General features: G+C 38.1%; 1 protein-coding gene across 1 annotated transcript in view; it reads right to left on the reverse strand.

The window, feature by feature from the left end:
- Window positions 1-19,580, reverse strand: part of hppy (MAP4K3-like protein hppy) — a 385,487-nt gene that overhangs the window by 56,624 nt on the left and 309,283 nt on the right. Inside the window, exon 17 of the mRNA XM_067151579.2 lies at window positions 11,520-11,677. Within this exon, the coding sequence (XP_067007680.1) occupies window positions 11,520-11,677 (158 nt within the window). The remainder of the gene's footprint in view (window positions 1-11,519; window positions 11,678-19,580) is intronic.

A 19,580-nucleotide genomic window follows, 5' to 3' on the forward strand; every position in this document is an offset into this window, starting at 1 on the left:
TTAATTCTAGTTATGAAACAGAGATGGCAGGAAAGTACACAACTTCTCAATTCATAAGGTGAAAAAAGATCTCAGAAAACAGCAGTGATCCGTGTGTAATACACGTTCTAAGTTCTACCTGCACCGCCCGTTCGTGGTACATCAAAACAGCTGAGTGAGTATAATCCACCGGACGTACAATGAACATCGAACTGGCTTGAGTGGTTAAAAAGCTGGGATGAGTAGCTCAGGCACTAGAGTGCAGGCTTGTTGAGCTCAAGCTGGAAGGTCTGAACCCATCTCAGTCTGGTGGTACTTGAAGCTACTCAAAGATGTCAGCCTTGTGTCAGTGGATGTACCAGCATGCAAAAGAACTCCTGTGAGATATAATTTTAGCACCTCAGCATCTTCAAAAACCATAAAGGTAGTTAGTGGGACACAAAACAATTTATTATTGTTAAAAACAAACATAAATCCACTCTTCTCATGAGGTTCAACTTGGTTCTCAAAATTTTTAAACAAAATAGTACTTATTTGTTCATACTTCATAGTTCATGCTTCTGTCCTGATAGTTGTCAAGATAGACACTAAGCCAATGTCCAACATAACAGTGCAGATCTACATGTGCACTAGTTCAGCAGACTGTGAAGAAACTGAAAGAATATATGAAAAGATAGAAAATATAATACAAAATGTAAAAGGAGATGAGAATCCAATTTTAATGGGAAACTGGAATGCAGTGGTAGGCTAAGGAACAGAAAATACTGCGGTAGAAGAATTCAGTCTGGTATAAAGGAATGAAAGAGGAAGTCAGCTGGTAGAAATCTGCACTGATCATGATTTAGTCCTTCCTAATACTTCGTTCAAACACCACAAATGATGGCTGTACACATGGGCAAGAGCTGGAGACACTGGAAGGTACCAAACAGACCTTTACGATTAAGCAGAGATTCCCAGGAGTTGGATTGCAAGACCTTCCCAGGAGCAGACGTGGACTCTGACAACAACTTTGTGGTCATGACATGCCAGCTGAAGTTGAAGAAATTGAAGAAAGGAATGCAAGGAGATGGGATCTAGACAAGTTGAAGGGAAAGAGAGTGAGGGATTGTTTCAAGGAATATGTTGCACAAGGACTACATAAAAAGACTGAAGGAAACAATAGATGAAGAGTAGACACTTGTGAAAAATGAGATCAGGGAGAACAAAGGTTAGGAAGAAAGGCAAGATCAAGTAAGAATCAGTGGATAACTCAGGAGATACTGGACCTGACTGAAAGACGAAACTACAAGAATGCAAAAAATGATGATGATAATGGGGATGTTGTTTAAAGGGGCCTAACATCTAGGTAATGGGCCCCTAATGGAACGAAATGAGATGAAACATAATAATTTAAAAGTCCAAAAACATCCACTGACCAGAATTTAAAACTTGATGAGTAAGAATGCATGGATGAATATGAATTTAAGACAATCAGTGGATCCGACCCGCAATGCCCCACCTTCCCAGAAACTATCTGAAAACAACAGTATTACTGACCAAGGGACTGCTTCTAAAGCACATTCTTGAAACAATGATGCTTGATGTCCAAAGGGATCCAAAATCCAGGTCAACGGCCCCTCATAATGCTACTTATCACTAGTAAAGTAGAACCATGGTATTTGTCATGTTGTGGTACTAATCAAAAGTAGCGTAGACTCATGATGTTCCACACATTATGATACTACTCACAAGTATCGTACATCGCACTGGTAACGCAGACCTATGGTGTTTCTCACATAATGGCACCATTCATAAGCAACGCAAACCAATGGTGTTCCTCACCTAGGTGTACTAATCACGGGTGCCAGTATTCCCCTGGTGTTCCTCACATGGTGGGTAATAACCACAGCCAAGACAGACCCATGGTGTCACTCATATGGTGGTACTAATCACAGGTACTGTAAACCCACAGTGAAGCCACTCTCTGCTGCTACTAATCACAAACCTGTTGTGTACCTAACATAGTGGTACTACTCGCAAGTGAAGGCGACCCATGGTGTTCCCCACGTGATGGTACTGATCACAAGTAGTTTCATGGTTCTAATACAATCATCCCTTGGTGGCCCCTTTTAGTCACCTCTTACAACAGGCAGGGGATACTGTGGGTGTTTTTTTCGTCTGCATCCTCCACCCACAGGAGGTTGCAAAAAATCAAGTGTTCAGAAACGAATACAGGCAATTAAAGAATGAAACAGATAGAAAGTGCAGAACAGCTACAGAAGAATGGCTGAAAGAGAAGTGCAAGGATGTTGAAGGTTGTGCAGTTGTAGGAAAGGTAGATGCTGTATAAAAGAAAATCAAGGAAACCTTTGGAGAAGGGAAAACTAGGTATATGAATATTAACAGCTCATCAGATGAAAAACCACTTCTAGGGAAAGAAGAAGAAAGGCAGAAAGATGGTAGAACATATTCAATAATTGTATCAACAGAAAAAGTAGATGATGAACAAGAAGAGGCTGTTAATGCTGATGAAATGGGAGACCCAATTTTGAGGTCAGAATTTGACAGAGCTTTGAGAGGCACGAATATGAACAAGGCACCTGGAATTGACGATATGCCCTCAGAATTACTGACCACTTTAGGAGAAACCAGAATAGAGAGGTTATTTAGTGTGTAATATATATGATACAGGAACAGTGCCATCTGATTTTAGAAATGATGATGTTATACCTATTCCCAAGAAAGCAGGTGCTGACAAAGTGTGAAAACTACCACACGATTAGTTTAGTATCTCATGCTTGCAAAATTTTCACATGTATTATTTACAGAACAGAAAGACAAGCAGAGTTGGGAGATCAGTCTGGCTTCAGTACGAATGTAGGAATAATTTGAAGCAATCCTGAATATATGCCTGATAGTAGAGGAACGAATTAAGAAGGATAAACCCACGTACACGGTATTCATAGATCTAGAAAATACATTTGATTATGTTGATTGGAACAAGCTATTTGAGATTCTGAAGTGATCAGGATCAGATACAGAGGAAGAAGGATTATCTACAATCTGTAAAAAAAAAAAAAAAAAAAAAAAAAAAAAAAGCCTGCAGTGATAAGAATAATGGACAATGAAAAAGCAACAGCAATCCAGAAAAGAGTGAGGAAAGCGTATAGTGTGACCCTCTCGTTTTCTATGTTTATATAGAACAGGCAGTAAAGGAAATCAAAAAGGAATTTGGAAAGGGAATTACAATCCAAGGAGACAAAATCAAAGCTCTGAGATTTACCAATGATATTTTTATTTTATGTGAGTCTGCAGAAGATTTGGAGAAATTGCTGAATGGTATGGAGACAAGTCTCGGAGGAATACAAGATGAAAATGAATTAATCCAAAACAAAAGTAATAGAGTGCAGTCAAACACATTTGGTGATGCAGGAAATATTAGATTAAGAAAGGAACTTAAAGAAAGAACATGAATATTGTTACTTGGGTAGTAAAATAAGTAACGACGGCAGAAGAAAGGAGTATATAAAATTCAGACCAGCACAAGCAAGGAAGACCTTTCCAAAGAAAAGAAATTTGCTCATTTCGAACATTGATATATGAATGAGAGATTTTTTTCAACCTCTGGTAGACTATAAAAAAAAAAGACACATTTTAACATAACAAAATGATTTTAATACTAAAAGTTTAGCAGTTTCATACTTATTTTTCTACATAATCACCAAAATGATTCAAGCACTTGTCATTTGCCAGCTTTCTGGTGCCCTCTGCACAGAAGTCTGCCACCAATGAGGTAAGGTGCTTCTGGACAGCCTCCTGAAGTTCTTTGTTGGTGATAAAGCGTTGTCTGTCCACCCATGCCTTAATTCTCGAAAGAGGTAAAAAACACTAGGTGCGAGGTCTGGACTATACAATGGATGGTCTAAAATATCCCACTTGAATTGTTTGAGAAGGTCTTTTGTCATGTTGGCACAGTGCAGTCGGGCATTGTCATAGATCAAAACCATGCCGGACGGGAGCATGCCTCTTTTGTTTTGAATCGCTCTGCGGAGGCAGCGTAAAGTTTCACAATAAACTTCCACCAACAAGACATCTTTATAGTTCCATACAATGGCAGCCATTGTTTTCCTGTTGCTCAGTGTCAGTTTAAACTTTTTCAGCTTGTTTGGAGAAGAAGGATCCATCCACTGCTTCGACTGTTCTTTGGTTTCTGGAGTGTCATCCACGACCCAAGTTTCATCGCCAGTACCGACAGACTCTAAAAACTTCATCTCCTCACTATGGTAACACGTGAGAAACATTACAGCTGACACCAATCGCCGAGTTTTGTGATCATCAGTCAACATTCTTGGGATGTAACGTGAACAAAGTTTCCGGTATCCTAAATGTTGAGTCACAACTGTGTACAGAGAAAGACCTTGAAATATCTGGGATTGCTGTAGAAAGTTCACAGATTGTAAACCTCAGTTTGTGGTGGACAAACTCATCAACACGCTCAACCCTGGGTACGGTAGTGACAGACATGCATCCTTGCCCACCTTCGTCACAGATGTCTGTTCACCCTTCTTTAAATTTCCAACACCATTTCCGTACACTACCATCATTCGTACAGTTTTCACCATACACCATACTCATTCTGTGATGGATTTCAGCAGCATTACATCCTTCTTCATGCAGAAAATGTAGCACTCTTTGCAACTCACACTTGGCAGGAATATCGATCTTAGCGGCCATGTTAAATTGCCCGTAGCTTGGCTAAGACTGACGCACTGGAGCTGACAGTGGCAGAGGTTGTGGAGGGAATGTTGCACAATTGCACAACACACAGACCTGGCTCCCGACTATCTCTTGTTTACTTACATACATTTAGAGGTTGAAAAAAAGCCCTCATAGAAAGATTTTTAAACGACTTTCAATTAGAGTGTGTCCGGCTCCATGGCTAAATGGTTAGCATTCTGGCCTTTGGTCACAGGGGCCCTGGGTTCGATTCCCAGCGGGGTCGGGAATTTTAAGCATAATTGGTTAATTCCGCTGGCACGGGGATTGGGTGTATGTGCTGTCTTCATCATCATTTCATCCTCATTATGACACGCAGGTCGCCTACGGGTATCAAATTAAAAAAGACCTGAACCAGGCCTCTTCGGAAGCACAAGCCATTATTATTAGGGAGCGGATTTTTATGTAATTACATATTTTTTTTGCGTAAGTTTTAACGCAAGTTACGAAGTTCATTATTCCTATTGTGCATCCCCAAGTGTAAAAACTGAATCTTATTTCACATAAAAACACATATTTTCACATTTTTTAAATGTAAATACATATTTTAAGAAAATCTATAATAAGCACATAAATCGGCAATATATGTCGATCAATAAAATTTAAAATGCTTCTGTGTTATAAAATAATGCTCATATTTTCATTTTACGATTACGGTATTGTTTTTAACAGTGTATTTAACATAATGTATCTGAATATTTCGGCTATTTATGGACTTCCCTCCATAAGTTCTAAAACTTGCTGGTCACTGGCTACGTCGTTACATTTAGACAGCGATTTGATTTGCTGCACAAGATGTTTCTTTGCATGATGTCATTCCAACTCTTTATGAGTCAGCCCTCTCGGGTTTTGTTTATAGAATATCAGCGAAAGGCAATCACGGAGAGATAAGGTGACGTAATTCCGTTACGACATGGGAGACTTGGAAGAACATTGCCCCATCAATAGGTAGTGGAATTGCATCACTCCTAAGAGTAAGGTTAGCTGTTCAGGTCCATGTATCATTTCCGTGGTCGTGTGATTTTGTATGGATTTATAAGAAATATTTCCTTCGGTGTCTGCTGCTATTCTTTTTATTGAAACAGTGATTCACCGTAAATGCGTGTGTCTTAACCTGCAAAATAATGCCAAAAGAGAAGTCGAGTACAAGGTCGCGTCTTCAACAATATGTGGTGGAATTTGAAAGCATTTTCACTACCGATGGAAAAGTATTTATTTTGCCGACAGTGTGGTAAAACAGTACGTGAAGATCAACGTTCTCAAGTAATCCAGCATTTGTCTGGAAATAAGCATACTGCGGCTGCTTCGCTTGTGCGTTTGCGACAATTACTAATAGCTGAACCAGCTACTTCAAATGCAGGCCCATCTAAATATTCCCAGCATTATTTAGATGTGTGCAGAGCATTTGTTTGCGCCGACATTCCTCTTGGTAAAATAAATAATCTGGGACTGAGAAATTTCCTAACAAAGTACATTAATTTTGAGCCTCCAGACGAATCCACATTAAGGAAAAACTATCTCCCAAAATGTTACGAAGAAACTTTACAGAGAATTTGGGCAGTATGTGATAGCGAAAAACTGTGGGTGAGCATTGACGAAACCACTGATTCAAGTGGCAGAAAAGTAGGAAATGTTGTAGTTGGTGTGTTGAAGGATGACAAAACTGCTTGCGAACATTCTTATTTGCTAGCGTGTAAAGAAATGCTTGCTGCAAACCATGTCACTGTAGCTAGGTTATTCAATGAAGCCATGCACTTACTTTGGCCAAAAGGTATAAGATACGACCATGTATTGCTTTTCCTTACTGACAGTGCAGCTTACATGAAAAAGGCAGCCAAATGCCTTCCTGTGAGCTTTCCGAAAATGATACACGTAACTTGCGTTGTTCTTGCTCTATACAGGTTATGGTGTCTAATGGCAAAAAAGTCTTTGTAAAAGCACCCTCAAGAATCGATCTCTTTAAAGAGAAAAACCCAGATCTTGCGCTTCCTTCTCTGCCTATTGTTACGCGGTGGGGTACCTGGCTTAGCGCTGTGGTATACTACGCAGACAATTTCGAAAGTTTTGCATCCGTTGTGAACGTGCTAGATAAAAACGACGCGTCGTCAATTGAGATTCTTCAAGAGATACTAAAAGACAGCTCTTTGAAAAATGATTTGGCGTTTATATCTGCCAATCTAAGCTTCTTGTGTAAAACTATAGACATACTTGAAAAATCCACTAACCTGTTGTCCGAAACAGTGAAGAAAGTGCGCGCTGTTGAAAATAAATTAGATTCACTCCCGGCTTCGCAGGTACAGGGACTGTTAAAGGTCAAATATCAAAATTTGTTCAGGAAAAACAGAGGATTTCAAACAATGTGCCAAATTTCTAATGTATTAGAGGGTGCTCATGTTGGCGAAATTGATGGCGTTATTGTTGGTGACATTCCTCTCTTTAACTATGCTCGTCTGACTTCCTGTGATGTGGAGCAGTCGTTTTGGCAGTGTAAGGCGTTCTTTAGAGATAATCGGCATGCATTTGTGATGGACAATTTGGAGATGACCTTTGTTGTTCACTGCAATTCTGAGACTACTTCTAGCAACTAATATTCCAGCGTGTGATGGGTGAGTACAAACTGGTACTATTTTTTCAAAGATGATAGGTTGCTTTTGCCATATTTAAACAAAACATTACCTTTAAAAAAATAACCATTCATAATATCTACTCTGGCATATCAAAAATTAATATACCATACAGCACGTTTCCATACACAGCCATCATTTTGCCTTAAGGAGCACGTTTGGTAGCACCATATTCTAATACAAAACATTATACTTATTTACTTCTTGAGCGCGACTAGTTATGTGATATTTAAAGGAAAATAATTTCAATTTTTTTATCACATATTTTAAAGTTTTCAGCACATAAAAAATAAATATTTTTCACATTTTAGCACATAAAAATCCGCTCCCTAATTATTATTATCTGGAGCGAGGCATTGTATGGAAGTGAAATATGTACAATTACAAGCTCAGAAAGGAAGAGAATGGAAGCTTTTGAGAGTGGTGTTGCAGAAGAATGCTGAAAGTGGAGAAGTGGATGGGTAGGATGAATCAAGAGTGAAGAGATACTGAATCAAATTGATGAAAGAACATCTTGGCAAAATTTGACCGGAAGAAGAGACAGAACGATAGCACACATCTTAAGATACCCAGGACTTGTTCAGTGAGACTTCGGGGGAAGTGTTGGTGGTAAGAATGGTAGGGGTTAGACAAGGCATGAATATGAAAAACAGGTTAGAGTAGATGTAAGATGTAGAACAGTTAGCACAGGATAGGGTGGCATGGGGCAGCTGAGCTGCATCAAAACAGTCTATGGATTGATGACCCATGCAACAACACTTCGGCATAAGAAAATTATTAAAGGTTCCACCCTGAACTAATCCACTGAATTACACGTCTATCATTAGCAATGCTATTATCTTATGCTTCAAATGAATAATAATCCCTTCTCTATATCTTTCAAAACAAGTAAACTAGCAGAGAGAGAGAGAGAGAGAGAGAGAACACGACTCAAGACCAACAAATGGTCATCCATAGAAGTTACTGTCTGATAGAGCATGATACCATGAATTTCATACAGGAAGATTATCTTGCAATGGAATTGGCAAGACTGAAATCATATGAACCCAAAATGTGATGGTGAGCAGACCATGAAACTGTAAGCTTACATTTAGGGGAAAACAATGTTTGGGGTCCAACAAACACATATGTATAGCTCTAGCACTCCGACTAATAGTGCAGTTTCTTTCAACTTTAGTCCATTTCACATCCAATTATGACCATGTTGTTAGTTTCTAGCTATTGAACCTGTTTTTGTTTGTTCTAGCATCACATGTGTAACAAAACCTCAAAATTACTATCTATAACTTTTTAAGAGTGCAATTTTATTACAAGGGAGATTTGAATACAAATAGAGCATTATTTCTTTATTTATTTATTCATTCATTCACAAATACCCATCTAGTCTATTGGTTAACTTTTCAAGCTGCAATTAGGATGTCCCTGGTCCAATTCCAAATTCCAAAACATATTACATTCAAGTCTGATTTGTGGATATGGCAAAGGGATCTGGTATAATAAAATCATATTAATGATGGTAGAATCTGCCTTGGCGATCTACAGTACCCAGTTCTTCACAACAAAATGCGGCTATCAGAGAGAAGGCTAAAATGTCTCTAAGACCTACTGTGTCATGGTCTATTCCTCAAAATATTTATATTCTTAGAGTAGGATTAAGAAGACCCAGTCTAGAAAACCAAGAATAACGGCCAAGAGGATTCATTGTGCTGACCACACGACACCTCGTAATCTGCAGGCCTTCGGCCTGAGCAACGGTCTCTTGGTAGGCCATGATTACAATTAAATTGAAATAAGAAATTAAGTGGTTCAACCTATTCAATTATGAAATTTTTATCTTTAAATGGTAGGCCATGGTCGTTTGGGGCTGTTTCAAAATGGAGTTTGCAAGAGTAACTCCTAGAAATATCTAATTACATATGTTGCTATTAATGCTTTCACGGCGCGTACTTATAGACGCTTTCAAAAGCCTATACAGTATCATCTAATTACATACTTTTTTCAAAAACAAATAATTATGGGGATAACAACAACACACTAAGAGAGAATCTAAATCCGATCAGTCAGTCACTACAGGTAAGTTTTTGTTGTTGCACAATGTGACACATTTTCAACACATGACAAACAGTCTGTCAAGGACAAGAATAGGAAGTTTTAGAACTGTTCTACAAATGTGTATTTCACTGTTCCAAATAGAGCCAATGTTGATATAATTTACAAGATTACAAGATTAGAATCCCAGATGATAGCTGATGTTAATGCGGGGGCTTCCATTTGTCTGATGACATACAACTCAATTACCCCTAATATTGATAAATGGGTCTAACTTTTAGGAACATAACAAAAGAAAAAAGATTAAAGGTAAATGACCTGGTAAAATTTGGCCAGAAGAAGAGACAGAATGATAGGACACATCATAAGACAGTCAGTGCTTGAAGAAGGCACCCAGACTCTCTAGACTGACACTTGTTTGTTATTTTCCATTACTCATATTTACCCCTTGAGATCCTCTTCTCCTTCTGCATTTGAACTGTGTTCCTAGTCTTTTGCCCCCTGTACTCATCGTTATTGTCCTTTTCCTTTTTCCAGCTTCCTCCTTATACACTACTCTTATCAAGGTACACAAACCGTTAAAAGAATCTCTGTTGAATGTTGAAATGTTGAAGTCCACCCTTCTGATGAAGCTAGCAAGCAGAAGTGAGGTTGCTGAGGACTGGGAAGAAATTAATATAGAAGACCAGGGATTGTTGAGATGAGAATCCATCTATGTGTATGAAGAAGTGGAGATTGTCCATGTCTCTATTATTTCTATTAGTCCATTTTCCCATACTGACCTGCTCCTTTTAGTGTTTCAATATCTGTACAAATAAAATTATAATGTAGTCTGAAGACATAAAATTTTTGCCTCCTCAAACTTCATTTTTATCTCAGGTAAGGTATAGAAAAGAAAACAGATTTAGTTCAATCTTCATCTGCCTCACAGGAAAACAGCTTAAAAGAATTTTTTGAACTCTAAATTTAGATTTTTGTCACCAGGTCCATCAGCAGCGAGCATTGCTATCGTGATAATATTGTTTAGTAATCACGGTAACGATGGTGGTGGTTGTCGTGATGGTTCTTATCAGTTCAAAACTGCTAACCATTAGCCCATACTGATCTGGAAGGGAATGAAGACTATATCAAAACAGTCTTAATGGAAGGATAGAATAGTCACGTTTAAGATGGTTTGGGTACCTGCAGAGAATGGAGGAAAGGAAAACACCACAACAAGAATTTGAAATGAAAGTAAAAGGCACAAGACCCATGAGGAGACCCAGATTAAGGCAGATGTGGGAAGAAGAGTGAAAGATGTGGAAAAGGGGATTGAACAGGAGTAGTGGAAGGATACAAGCAGATGGAAGTCACTGATCTACAATTTGACCCAAACTTAACTGTAGAAAGGAAATAAGAAAACAAAATGAGAAGAAAAATGAAGGCAAAAGGACTCTAAGTAAAGTGGGGGTGGAAGAAACTGTCTAATGTTGTTAGGTATGTTCTGTTTTTTGTTGTTGTTGTTGTGTGTGATACCAACACAGACAGGTCTTATGACGACGATGGGATAGAAGGACTAGGACTAGGAAGGAAGCGAAGGTGACTTTAAATAAGGTAAAGCTGGTGTGAAAATGGGAAACCATGACTGCTGACAATGGGGTTCCAGTCCACGATCTTCCAAATGCAAGCTAACAGCTATGTGGCCCAAACAAAAAAGCCAACTTACTCAGTTGTTCCATCACTTCTGCAGCCACTCATTAGATGGCATTATTTTCTTAACAATTAGAAAAACTAACCTGTTAACGACACAATATCTAGTACGACTTCATTTGATACTTGTTTGTTCGTTTCAATTTCTTATATTGCAACTCCTACCTAGTCAATTGGTTTTTTTTGGGGGGGGGTCTTTTCCTTCCCTACAGCCCCAGTATCATGAAGAGAATGTTATCCAACCCCCATTTAATGTACAATATTTCCAAAACGCAAAATGTGTCACCATATGGCATATAGTGAATAAGGAAAATCAACGGTACTAATCTATCACACTAACACATGCATTACAAGACTGTTCTAATGATACATACATTCCTCAAATACCTAATTCTTCAGCTATAATATTTCATGCAACTTTACCTTAGAGAAACAGGCTCCCATATGAACCTTTGGTGTAGGTGGGAGACCATTACTAACAGGTCTTGGAGGGGTGTGTCGCTTCTTTTCTCGTCGACGAGGGGGTACAGGTGGTGTATCTGACAACAAGTCTGGCTCAGGACCAGAATTTAAACAATCACCTGTCAACAAAGAATATGTAAAATACACCGTTACTAATGTTATGTAAATTTGAAATAACTGTATTACTTGAAGTGTTTTACTGTCACAATACCCAAAGAGCAGTCAACAGGTACTCCTAAAAGCAAACTAATCCATCTCAACCTAAATATTTGAAATTACCTAAATCAAAAATACATACAGTAAAAAAATTTTTTATTATTATTATTCAGGTGTCACAACTGGAGCTGTGATACATGTGAAAATAGATGGATAATAGAATAGAATAAAATGAGAAAATTATTACATTTAATGTCTACTAATGCAAACGGGAACAGAGTTCAACTGGTTTGTTTTTCACCAGTTCCCCTGTTTTGCGAGGTTTCACATTACCATCAGCGGTTTGCATTTTCAAAACATAGCTTTCAATTTTTTCCACATCACATCTGATGTCTCTAACCATGGTTAGCTCGGTACTATAAAGTAGAACGATACTTGTAACAATTTCACCTTTCCTTAGGCGTTTAATAATTTCCATTTTCGAGGATAATCCCTACAGTACTCATTTCTCAGCCATTTTAGCAGTTCGGTTCACTTTGGGACAGCACAGTGCAAAAAAATAACACTTATGTGGTATCATCTCCGTTGTTTCTTCTCCAGGTTCCAAAACCCATATTGAAGTGGGAATTAATTCTCTGGATTTAATCAAGTTCCATGTTTATGTTTATTTTTCGAAACCAAACTACAGAACACACAATGTCAACTTCATACGACATTAAACTCCGCAGCATAACTTAACTGTTTATAAAACTAAAGACATATACAAGCTGGACAAACCACCATGGGTACACAACGGAGTCATCATCATTTTAACAGATTTTAAACTGAAATGCAACATCATCATGTACCATATTTTATTTCATATTCATCTGTGCAAATGTTATAGTGTGTTTTAAAGTTGTTTTAAAGTTATAGTTCATATTCATCCACGCAGGTGTTATAGTGTATTTAAAGCTGTTTTAAGGTTATACTGTGTTTGCCCGATTTGACTTGTTGGCTGATGATGGCACATAGTTTGGTGCCGAAACTAGTACCTCATGTGAACGATATGTGATTCATTCACGTTAATAAATATCTTTGTATTGAATAGGAGGAACCCTCTTAATTTCAATTATTGTAATTCATGTCCAGCCCTTCATCCTGCATCAGTTCGATTCCCAAGTACTTGAAGCTCTCCACAATTTCAAAGTTTTGTCCCCTAATTTTTATGATTCCTTTCCTTTCCCTTTCTCCTCTAGGCAACACTACTGTCTTACTCTTTTCCACTGTGATTTTCATTCCATAATTTTCAATAATCTCACTCAATATATTGAGCTGCCCTTGTTTTTCCTGTCTGTTTGCTCTCCACACCATAATATCATCTGTAAACACAACAGTATTACTATCAACACACTGTTCCCATATTTTCCTCTGTCTCCAGAATTTCATCCACAACTATTACAGATAACAATGGTGACAGCCCACTTCCTTATTGTAGTCTAGTTTAATTCCAAAACCATTCTGTCCTCCTCACATGTGTCTAGACACTGCTGCAACAATTTTTGTACATGGCTTGCACATATTCTATCATTTGTTTCCCACAGCCTTTCTGTTGCATTGCTTTTCAAACATCTGCTCTGGGTACACTATCATAAGCCTTTTCTAAATCAAGGAATGTCATCATCTCTCTTCTGTATTCCCAACGTTTTTCCATTAACTGCCTCACAATGAAGATGGGGCCTCACGTTGATCTTCTATTTCAAAAGTCAAATTGCTCTGCTTGCAATTGTCCTTCCACCTTTCTCCTCATTCTATTTTCTAGTGCCCTTTCAAATATTTTTGGTATCTGAGATACAAGTGTTATTTCTCAATAATAATCATTGTATGTCTTCCTGTCCCCCTCCTCTAGTCATTTCTTACAGATTTTTCTTTCCAAATACAATAGCTTATACAGCCATTTTAGACCACAGGGTCCTGCTGCTCTTATATTTCCACCCCTTCCATTGCAATTTCACTCTTGGATTCCGTCTCCTCACAGTCTATCTTGCCAGGCTGAGTGGCTTAAACAGTTGAGGGGCAGGCCTTCTGACCCCAACTTGGCAGGTTCGATCCTGACTCAGTCAGGTGGTATTTGAAGGTGCTCAGATATGTCAGCCTCGTGTCGGTAGACTTACCGACATGTAAAAGAAATCCTGTGGGACTAAATTCTGGCACCTCGGCGTCTCCAGAAACCGTACAAGTAGTTAGTGGGACGTAATGCAAAATATTATTATTATTATTATTATTATTATTATTATTATTATAATACCACTCTATCTCAATCAAGAGTTCATCAAAGTAACCCTTCCTCTTTTCCTTTTTTCCTCCGGTTGTGTTTTTATCTCTCCTTCACCTCCCCTCTTAGTGTACACGATTTCTCTTCTCTTCCTTCTTACAAGTCCATACAACATCTTTTTACTGCTATCCACATCCTCTTCCAACTCTCATGTAAATCCTTTCCAGCTTTTCATCTTTTTCACTTAGTACCTTCGGGCACCTTCTTTTAATTTCCTGCTACTTCCTTCAACTTTTCTCCATATTAGATTCTTTTGGGATTTTCTGTGCCAAACAAGACAAAATGTTTTGCAGAGATACCCTGTGTCCTCAGAAATTAATCACAACTGTTTTAGTAATGCTGTAGATTTTAATAAAATTGATTTCATGTTTGTTAGCAGATGCCTCATTATGCACCATCACAGATGGAGTGCTGTCATTCTTTCATGGAAGTTAAGGTTTCCTCAGAACTGAAATATGCAGAGTATATGTAAATAGAAAATACCAAATCATCTGACTAATAAAAGATAGGACATTTTCTGATATAAAATCAAGAACAAAGAAGGTAGGCAGAGAGACAAAGAAGAAATTGAATCAAGATGAGAACAGAGAGAACGATGTACACAAACAGAAAAGATGGAATGAAGACCTACATGCTCAATAGGTCAAATAAAAAAAATAAAAAAAGGACAGAGAACACCTGTAAATATTGAAATAACCAATGTTCCTGTCAAAATGATTGATATTTGAAAATTCCATTGCTTCTTCCTGGTTTCTAGAGAAGATCCATACAAGAAGCAGTGTTAGTACATAAAGGTCCTATTAAGTTCCTAGGTCTCTAGAGGCAGATTCAATGTGCACGTGCAACATATTCCTATTTGTACAGCTATTTTCTTTCCTTTGTTTTTATTTTTTTGAGTCCATTAACTGTTGCATACAGCTTTGAACTCCTATATTTTCTATTCTCTTTTTTGTATATACTGTTCTCCTTCATTTCCATCTCAAATCAATTTCTTCTTTGGCCTGCTCAGTTTTATTTTTTATGAAATATTCTCTCATATTTTGCAATTTTTTTTATTTGCACTTATCTATCAATCAGCCTGACTCACTTTTGAAGAAACATCAGATTTCCTCACAAAAATGGCAACGGAACTACTACTACTTATGCAAGGTATATCAAAACAAAATGGCAAAACTTCAGGCATGGATTCCTCATAAAAAACTGCAGAATTATCCAACTTTTGATTAGCCACCATTATCTCCTGAAAATGAAAACCTGCAACCTGTTTTCCAGTCATTGACCGGGTCAGGGATGTAATGAATGAAACATATATAGGCTGTTATTACAATGGGGTCGCCACTCCCAAGGTGATTTATTAATGAGTGATAAATGCTATGAAATGACAATGGAGAGTGTTGCTGGAATGAATGATGACAGGGAAAACCGGAGTACCCGGAGAAAAACCTGTCCCGCCTCCGCTTTGTCCAGCACAAATCTCACATGGAGTGACCGGGATTTGAACCACGGTATCCAGTGGTGAGAGGCCGACGCGCTGCTGTCTGAGCCACGGAGGCACCATTATCTCCTGACAACCCTAAATTAGTAGACATAATTACCCACCTATTATTAGACATACGTAAAGATGACGTATCAAAGAAGATTTGGATAAATGAACATTTATATACATGTCAAAGTTATCTACATTTACAAAAACAAATATTGTCACTTGTCACAACATAAAAGGAACCTAGTTTTACAGACCAGTGCACAAAAGAGAAAATCTGCTAAATTATCCATTGAAAACGAATAACATTTTCTGAAGAATAAAATCAACAACATACAACACACAATGTAAATTTTCACAACCTGCAGGATATCAGATATTATTGCCTCAAAACAAACTGGCCCTTGAGCAAATCTCATATGAAGCTGAGGAGCGAGTCTCCTCACTTACCTCAGCACCCTGTCTTGTGGCGCCTGCTAATCTCCTTGTTGGATATCACCCATCAGTCATCATAAGCACACTCAGTTTCCACAGCAACTCGTTAACAAATTTATTAACATGATAACCACTGTCATGTCATGGCGTATGGCCTCCAGAGGGGCTTGATACAGGTCTTTCAAGTTGATGCCATGCGTCAGACCTATGCGTCTGTGAGGGTGAGGTCCTACCTAAGACGATTTCTAACTCTGAAGACAGCACAAACACCCCACCCCCGAGCCATAGGAATTAAATAATGAAAGTTAAAATTCCAGACATGGCCACGAATCAAACCCGTGACCCCTAGGACCAATGGCCAGCCATGGAGCTGGACACAAGATAACCACTGTGTACCACACATAATTTATTACACGTGTTAACTACTAAGGATAAACAAAATATAAACAGTGACTCTAATAGGCTTAAACATATAACAAAGGGACAACACTGTAAATATCTAACAATACAGTTTAGTAATACTGTATTAATCATTGTTAATCACTTAATTAGTCAAGCAAATAGTAAAGTATGTTAAATCTTCACTCAAAAGGCAATCACTGTGCAGTCACTAATCATCACCTAAGGGTTCAATTCCGGACATTTCTATATCACTTTCGTCAGGTTCACTTTCACTGTCACTACTGTTGTCATCAAGGTTATTAGTTATTATGATAGATTCTATTCTCTCCTACTGAGCAAGTGGCCACTTGGTTTGAGTCATGTAGCTATCAGCTTGCATTCGGCAGATAATGGGTTTGAATCCCACTGTTGGCAGCCCTGAAGATGGTTCTCCGTAGCCTCCGTGGGAAACCACGGAAAACCATTTTCAGGGCTGCCGACAGTGGGGTTCGAACCTACTATCTCCCGAATAGTGGATACTGGCCGCACTTAAGCGACTGCAGCTATCGAGCTCGGTCTGAACTCTTTTGCAGTACTTCTCAAACTGATATACAACCTCCTTGGAAACCAATGCTATCTCCTGATACAGGTCATAATTTAGATATTGATGAAGTTGTTTTCTGAAAAAATATATAATTCATGGATTGTGAGTCAAAATCATCAATGCCCGTCACACACTTTTCCCCTTTCCGTGTTTTTCCTGGCGTACCAAATGAAGTGCCTTCAGTCTAGTGCTGCCTCTGTTCTACTTTTTTTTCTCTTGCTACCTGTTTGACGTCGCACTAACACACTGAAGGTTAATTTTACATCCTGTGAGAAAACAGGGCTAATAAGGCTCCGCCCGTCAATACGTCTGATTTACACAATTAGTTTATGGTGATTACTAATTTAATTCATTTCATCATTCATCATCATACATGTTTTGAGAAAATGATCATTTCTCTTCTTCAGCGAAAATAGAGATTTGTTTTTGTTTGCTATTTGCTTTACGTTGCACCGACACAGATAGGTCTTATGGCGACAATGGGGCAGGAAAGGCCTAGAAATGGGGAGGAAGCAGCCGTGGCCTTAATTAAGGTGCAGCCCCAGCATTTGCCTAGTGTGAAAATGGGAAACCACGGAAAACCATCTACAGGGCTGCCGACAGTGGGGTTCGAACCCACTACCTCCCGGATGCGAGCTCACAGCTGCGCACCCCTAACTGCATGGCCAACTTGCCCGGTCAAAAAAGAGAAAATCAGTCAAAATCTCTAAGGAGATGCTTAAAATGACAATACATAAGACCTCACCATAAAATCTCCAAATTAAAATCTACAACAATTCAATTTTTATGCCACTGTCTAAAACCTATCGTATATTCTATCTTGAGAAAAATTTTTAAATCTTGTCACATTGTGAAAACAGAATGCAGTCTGTTCAGTATAACATTCTAATTCTTGAACTGTATGAATGTTTTATTCTACAAGTATTGGCTGATGCATTCAAATTTATCCAAAAGCAAATAAGAAGTGCCTATATTTTGCTTGATATGCGGAACCTTTCTTCTTATTTAAGGAAACTGATACCATGAAATTCACTGTTATGTTTTGCCAGCTCCAAAGAGCCTATCCAGCCCGCCTGAAGCTCAGTTGTCACACATAGTTGCTCTTTTGACACTGTATGTTTTTTCCTCTTTTATAGTTATCCTTTCTTTTATATATTATCATGTTTTATGAGAATATTAATGTCAGGTTTTTCATAGTAGGATAAGAAGACTCTTTGGGCTGGCAAAACATAACAATGAACTTCACCATATTGGTTTCCTTAAATAAGAAGATGGGTTTTGCATACCAAGCAAACAAGCACTTCTTATTTGCTTTTGGATATCTCTCTCTCTCTCGTAGAAAAAATGGATTAGTTCAGAGCTCGTTATGAGCTGCAACTTCATACTGTAATAAACAATAGTCTCCAATTTGTGTTGTTTTAAGATTAATAATTAAAAAAGAAAATGTAATCAGCCAGCTATGAAATGAAAATGAAGTACAATATAAGTACCTACTGTACAAGGCTTTTTCTATAGCTTTCTATAAATTATTTTAAAACAGTGTGTACAACTTTAATGTGAAAATTTCAATTTATTTCACACTAATGTATAAATTCTAGACTATTTGCCTAGTTGCATTTAAAATGGCAATTCAAATGTGTTAGTAGGCACCAAATTTTTATGGATTCTTTTCTTTTGTTCTTTTATTCTTTAAAACCTGAAGACTCTCCTTATCCTCAATTAAAAATACTCTAGCCTCAACTTAAAGAAAAATAATCTTGATCACAGATTATACAATATATCCAGTGTGTATTCGTCCAGAGAAAGTTTGATTTTTCATATTGATCCTATTTCATTCTAAATATAGAGATCATTTCATAAGGCAACGGCAATCGTGTTGTTTCATCCAAACATGTGGGAACATGGTAACTTGTATCATTCTCCACTGAATGTCACCAGCTGATGGTGGCAGTTCATTCTTCCAGCTGTGCTCCAAGATAGATACAACCAAAGTTGCACAGTAATCATATGTGAAATTGCAGATTTCTGGGGCAGAAATGCATGTCAGTGTCATGCGGAGCTTGCACTATGGGCAGATGCCTTCAAATGTGGAAGCCTAGTAACTTTTAACTGTTGTGCTCACGTTATCCCAGGGGAGCTGTTGCAGGCAGTTATCAAACAGTTTTGAATGGAAGACAGAAATATCCACAAATATCCTCTTCAATGATGCCTAGGCCATCTGTGACCGCTCATGGTGGAGCTGTTGAAAATCCAACTGGCCTTCGGGCTGAGAACTGAACATGCATACGTGGGTATTTCTATGTCATGGATGTTCCGAATTCTACAATAGAATTTGCAGTTGCGCATGATACACAGTCCGATTCAGGAGCTTCCTCGAAAAGGGTGATGAAGAAAGTACTTCCCACATCAGTTACTGGAGATTCACAAGTGGACTCAACAAAAGACATACCATATCCATCTAGAGCAATTTCACTGCGAAGGAAACAACATAAATCAAATTAATGCAAATGACAAAATTTGCTTGAATGTACTTTTGAGTTCATTTTATGCATAATATAACAATGCTTCCAATTCATATATCTTAACTGCCCCCTGTCATTGCCTCCAGTACCTGGATCCAAATTGGTGCTATGCTGAGAAGCACATTCT

This window comes from Anabrus simplex, chromosome 7, assembly GCF_040414725.1.
Source record: "Anabrus simplex isolate iqAnaSimp1 chromosome 7, ASM4041472v1, whole genome shotgun sequence".
In the NCBI taxonomy this organism is placed as follows: domain Eukaryota; kingdom Metazoa; phylum Arthropoda; class Insecta; order Orthoptera; family Tettigoniidae; genus Anabrus; species Anabrus simplex.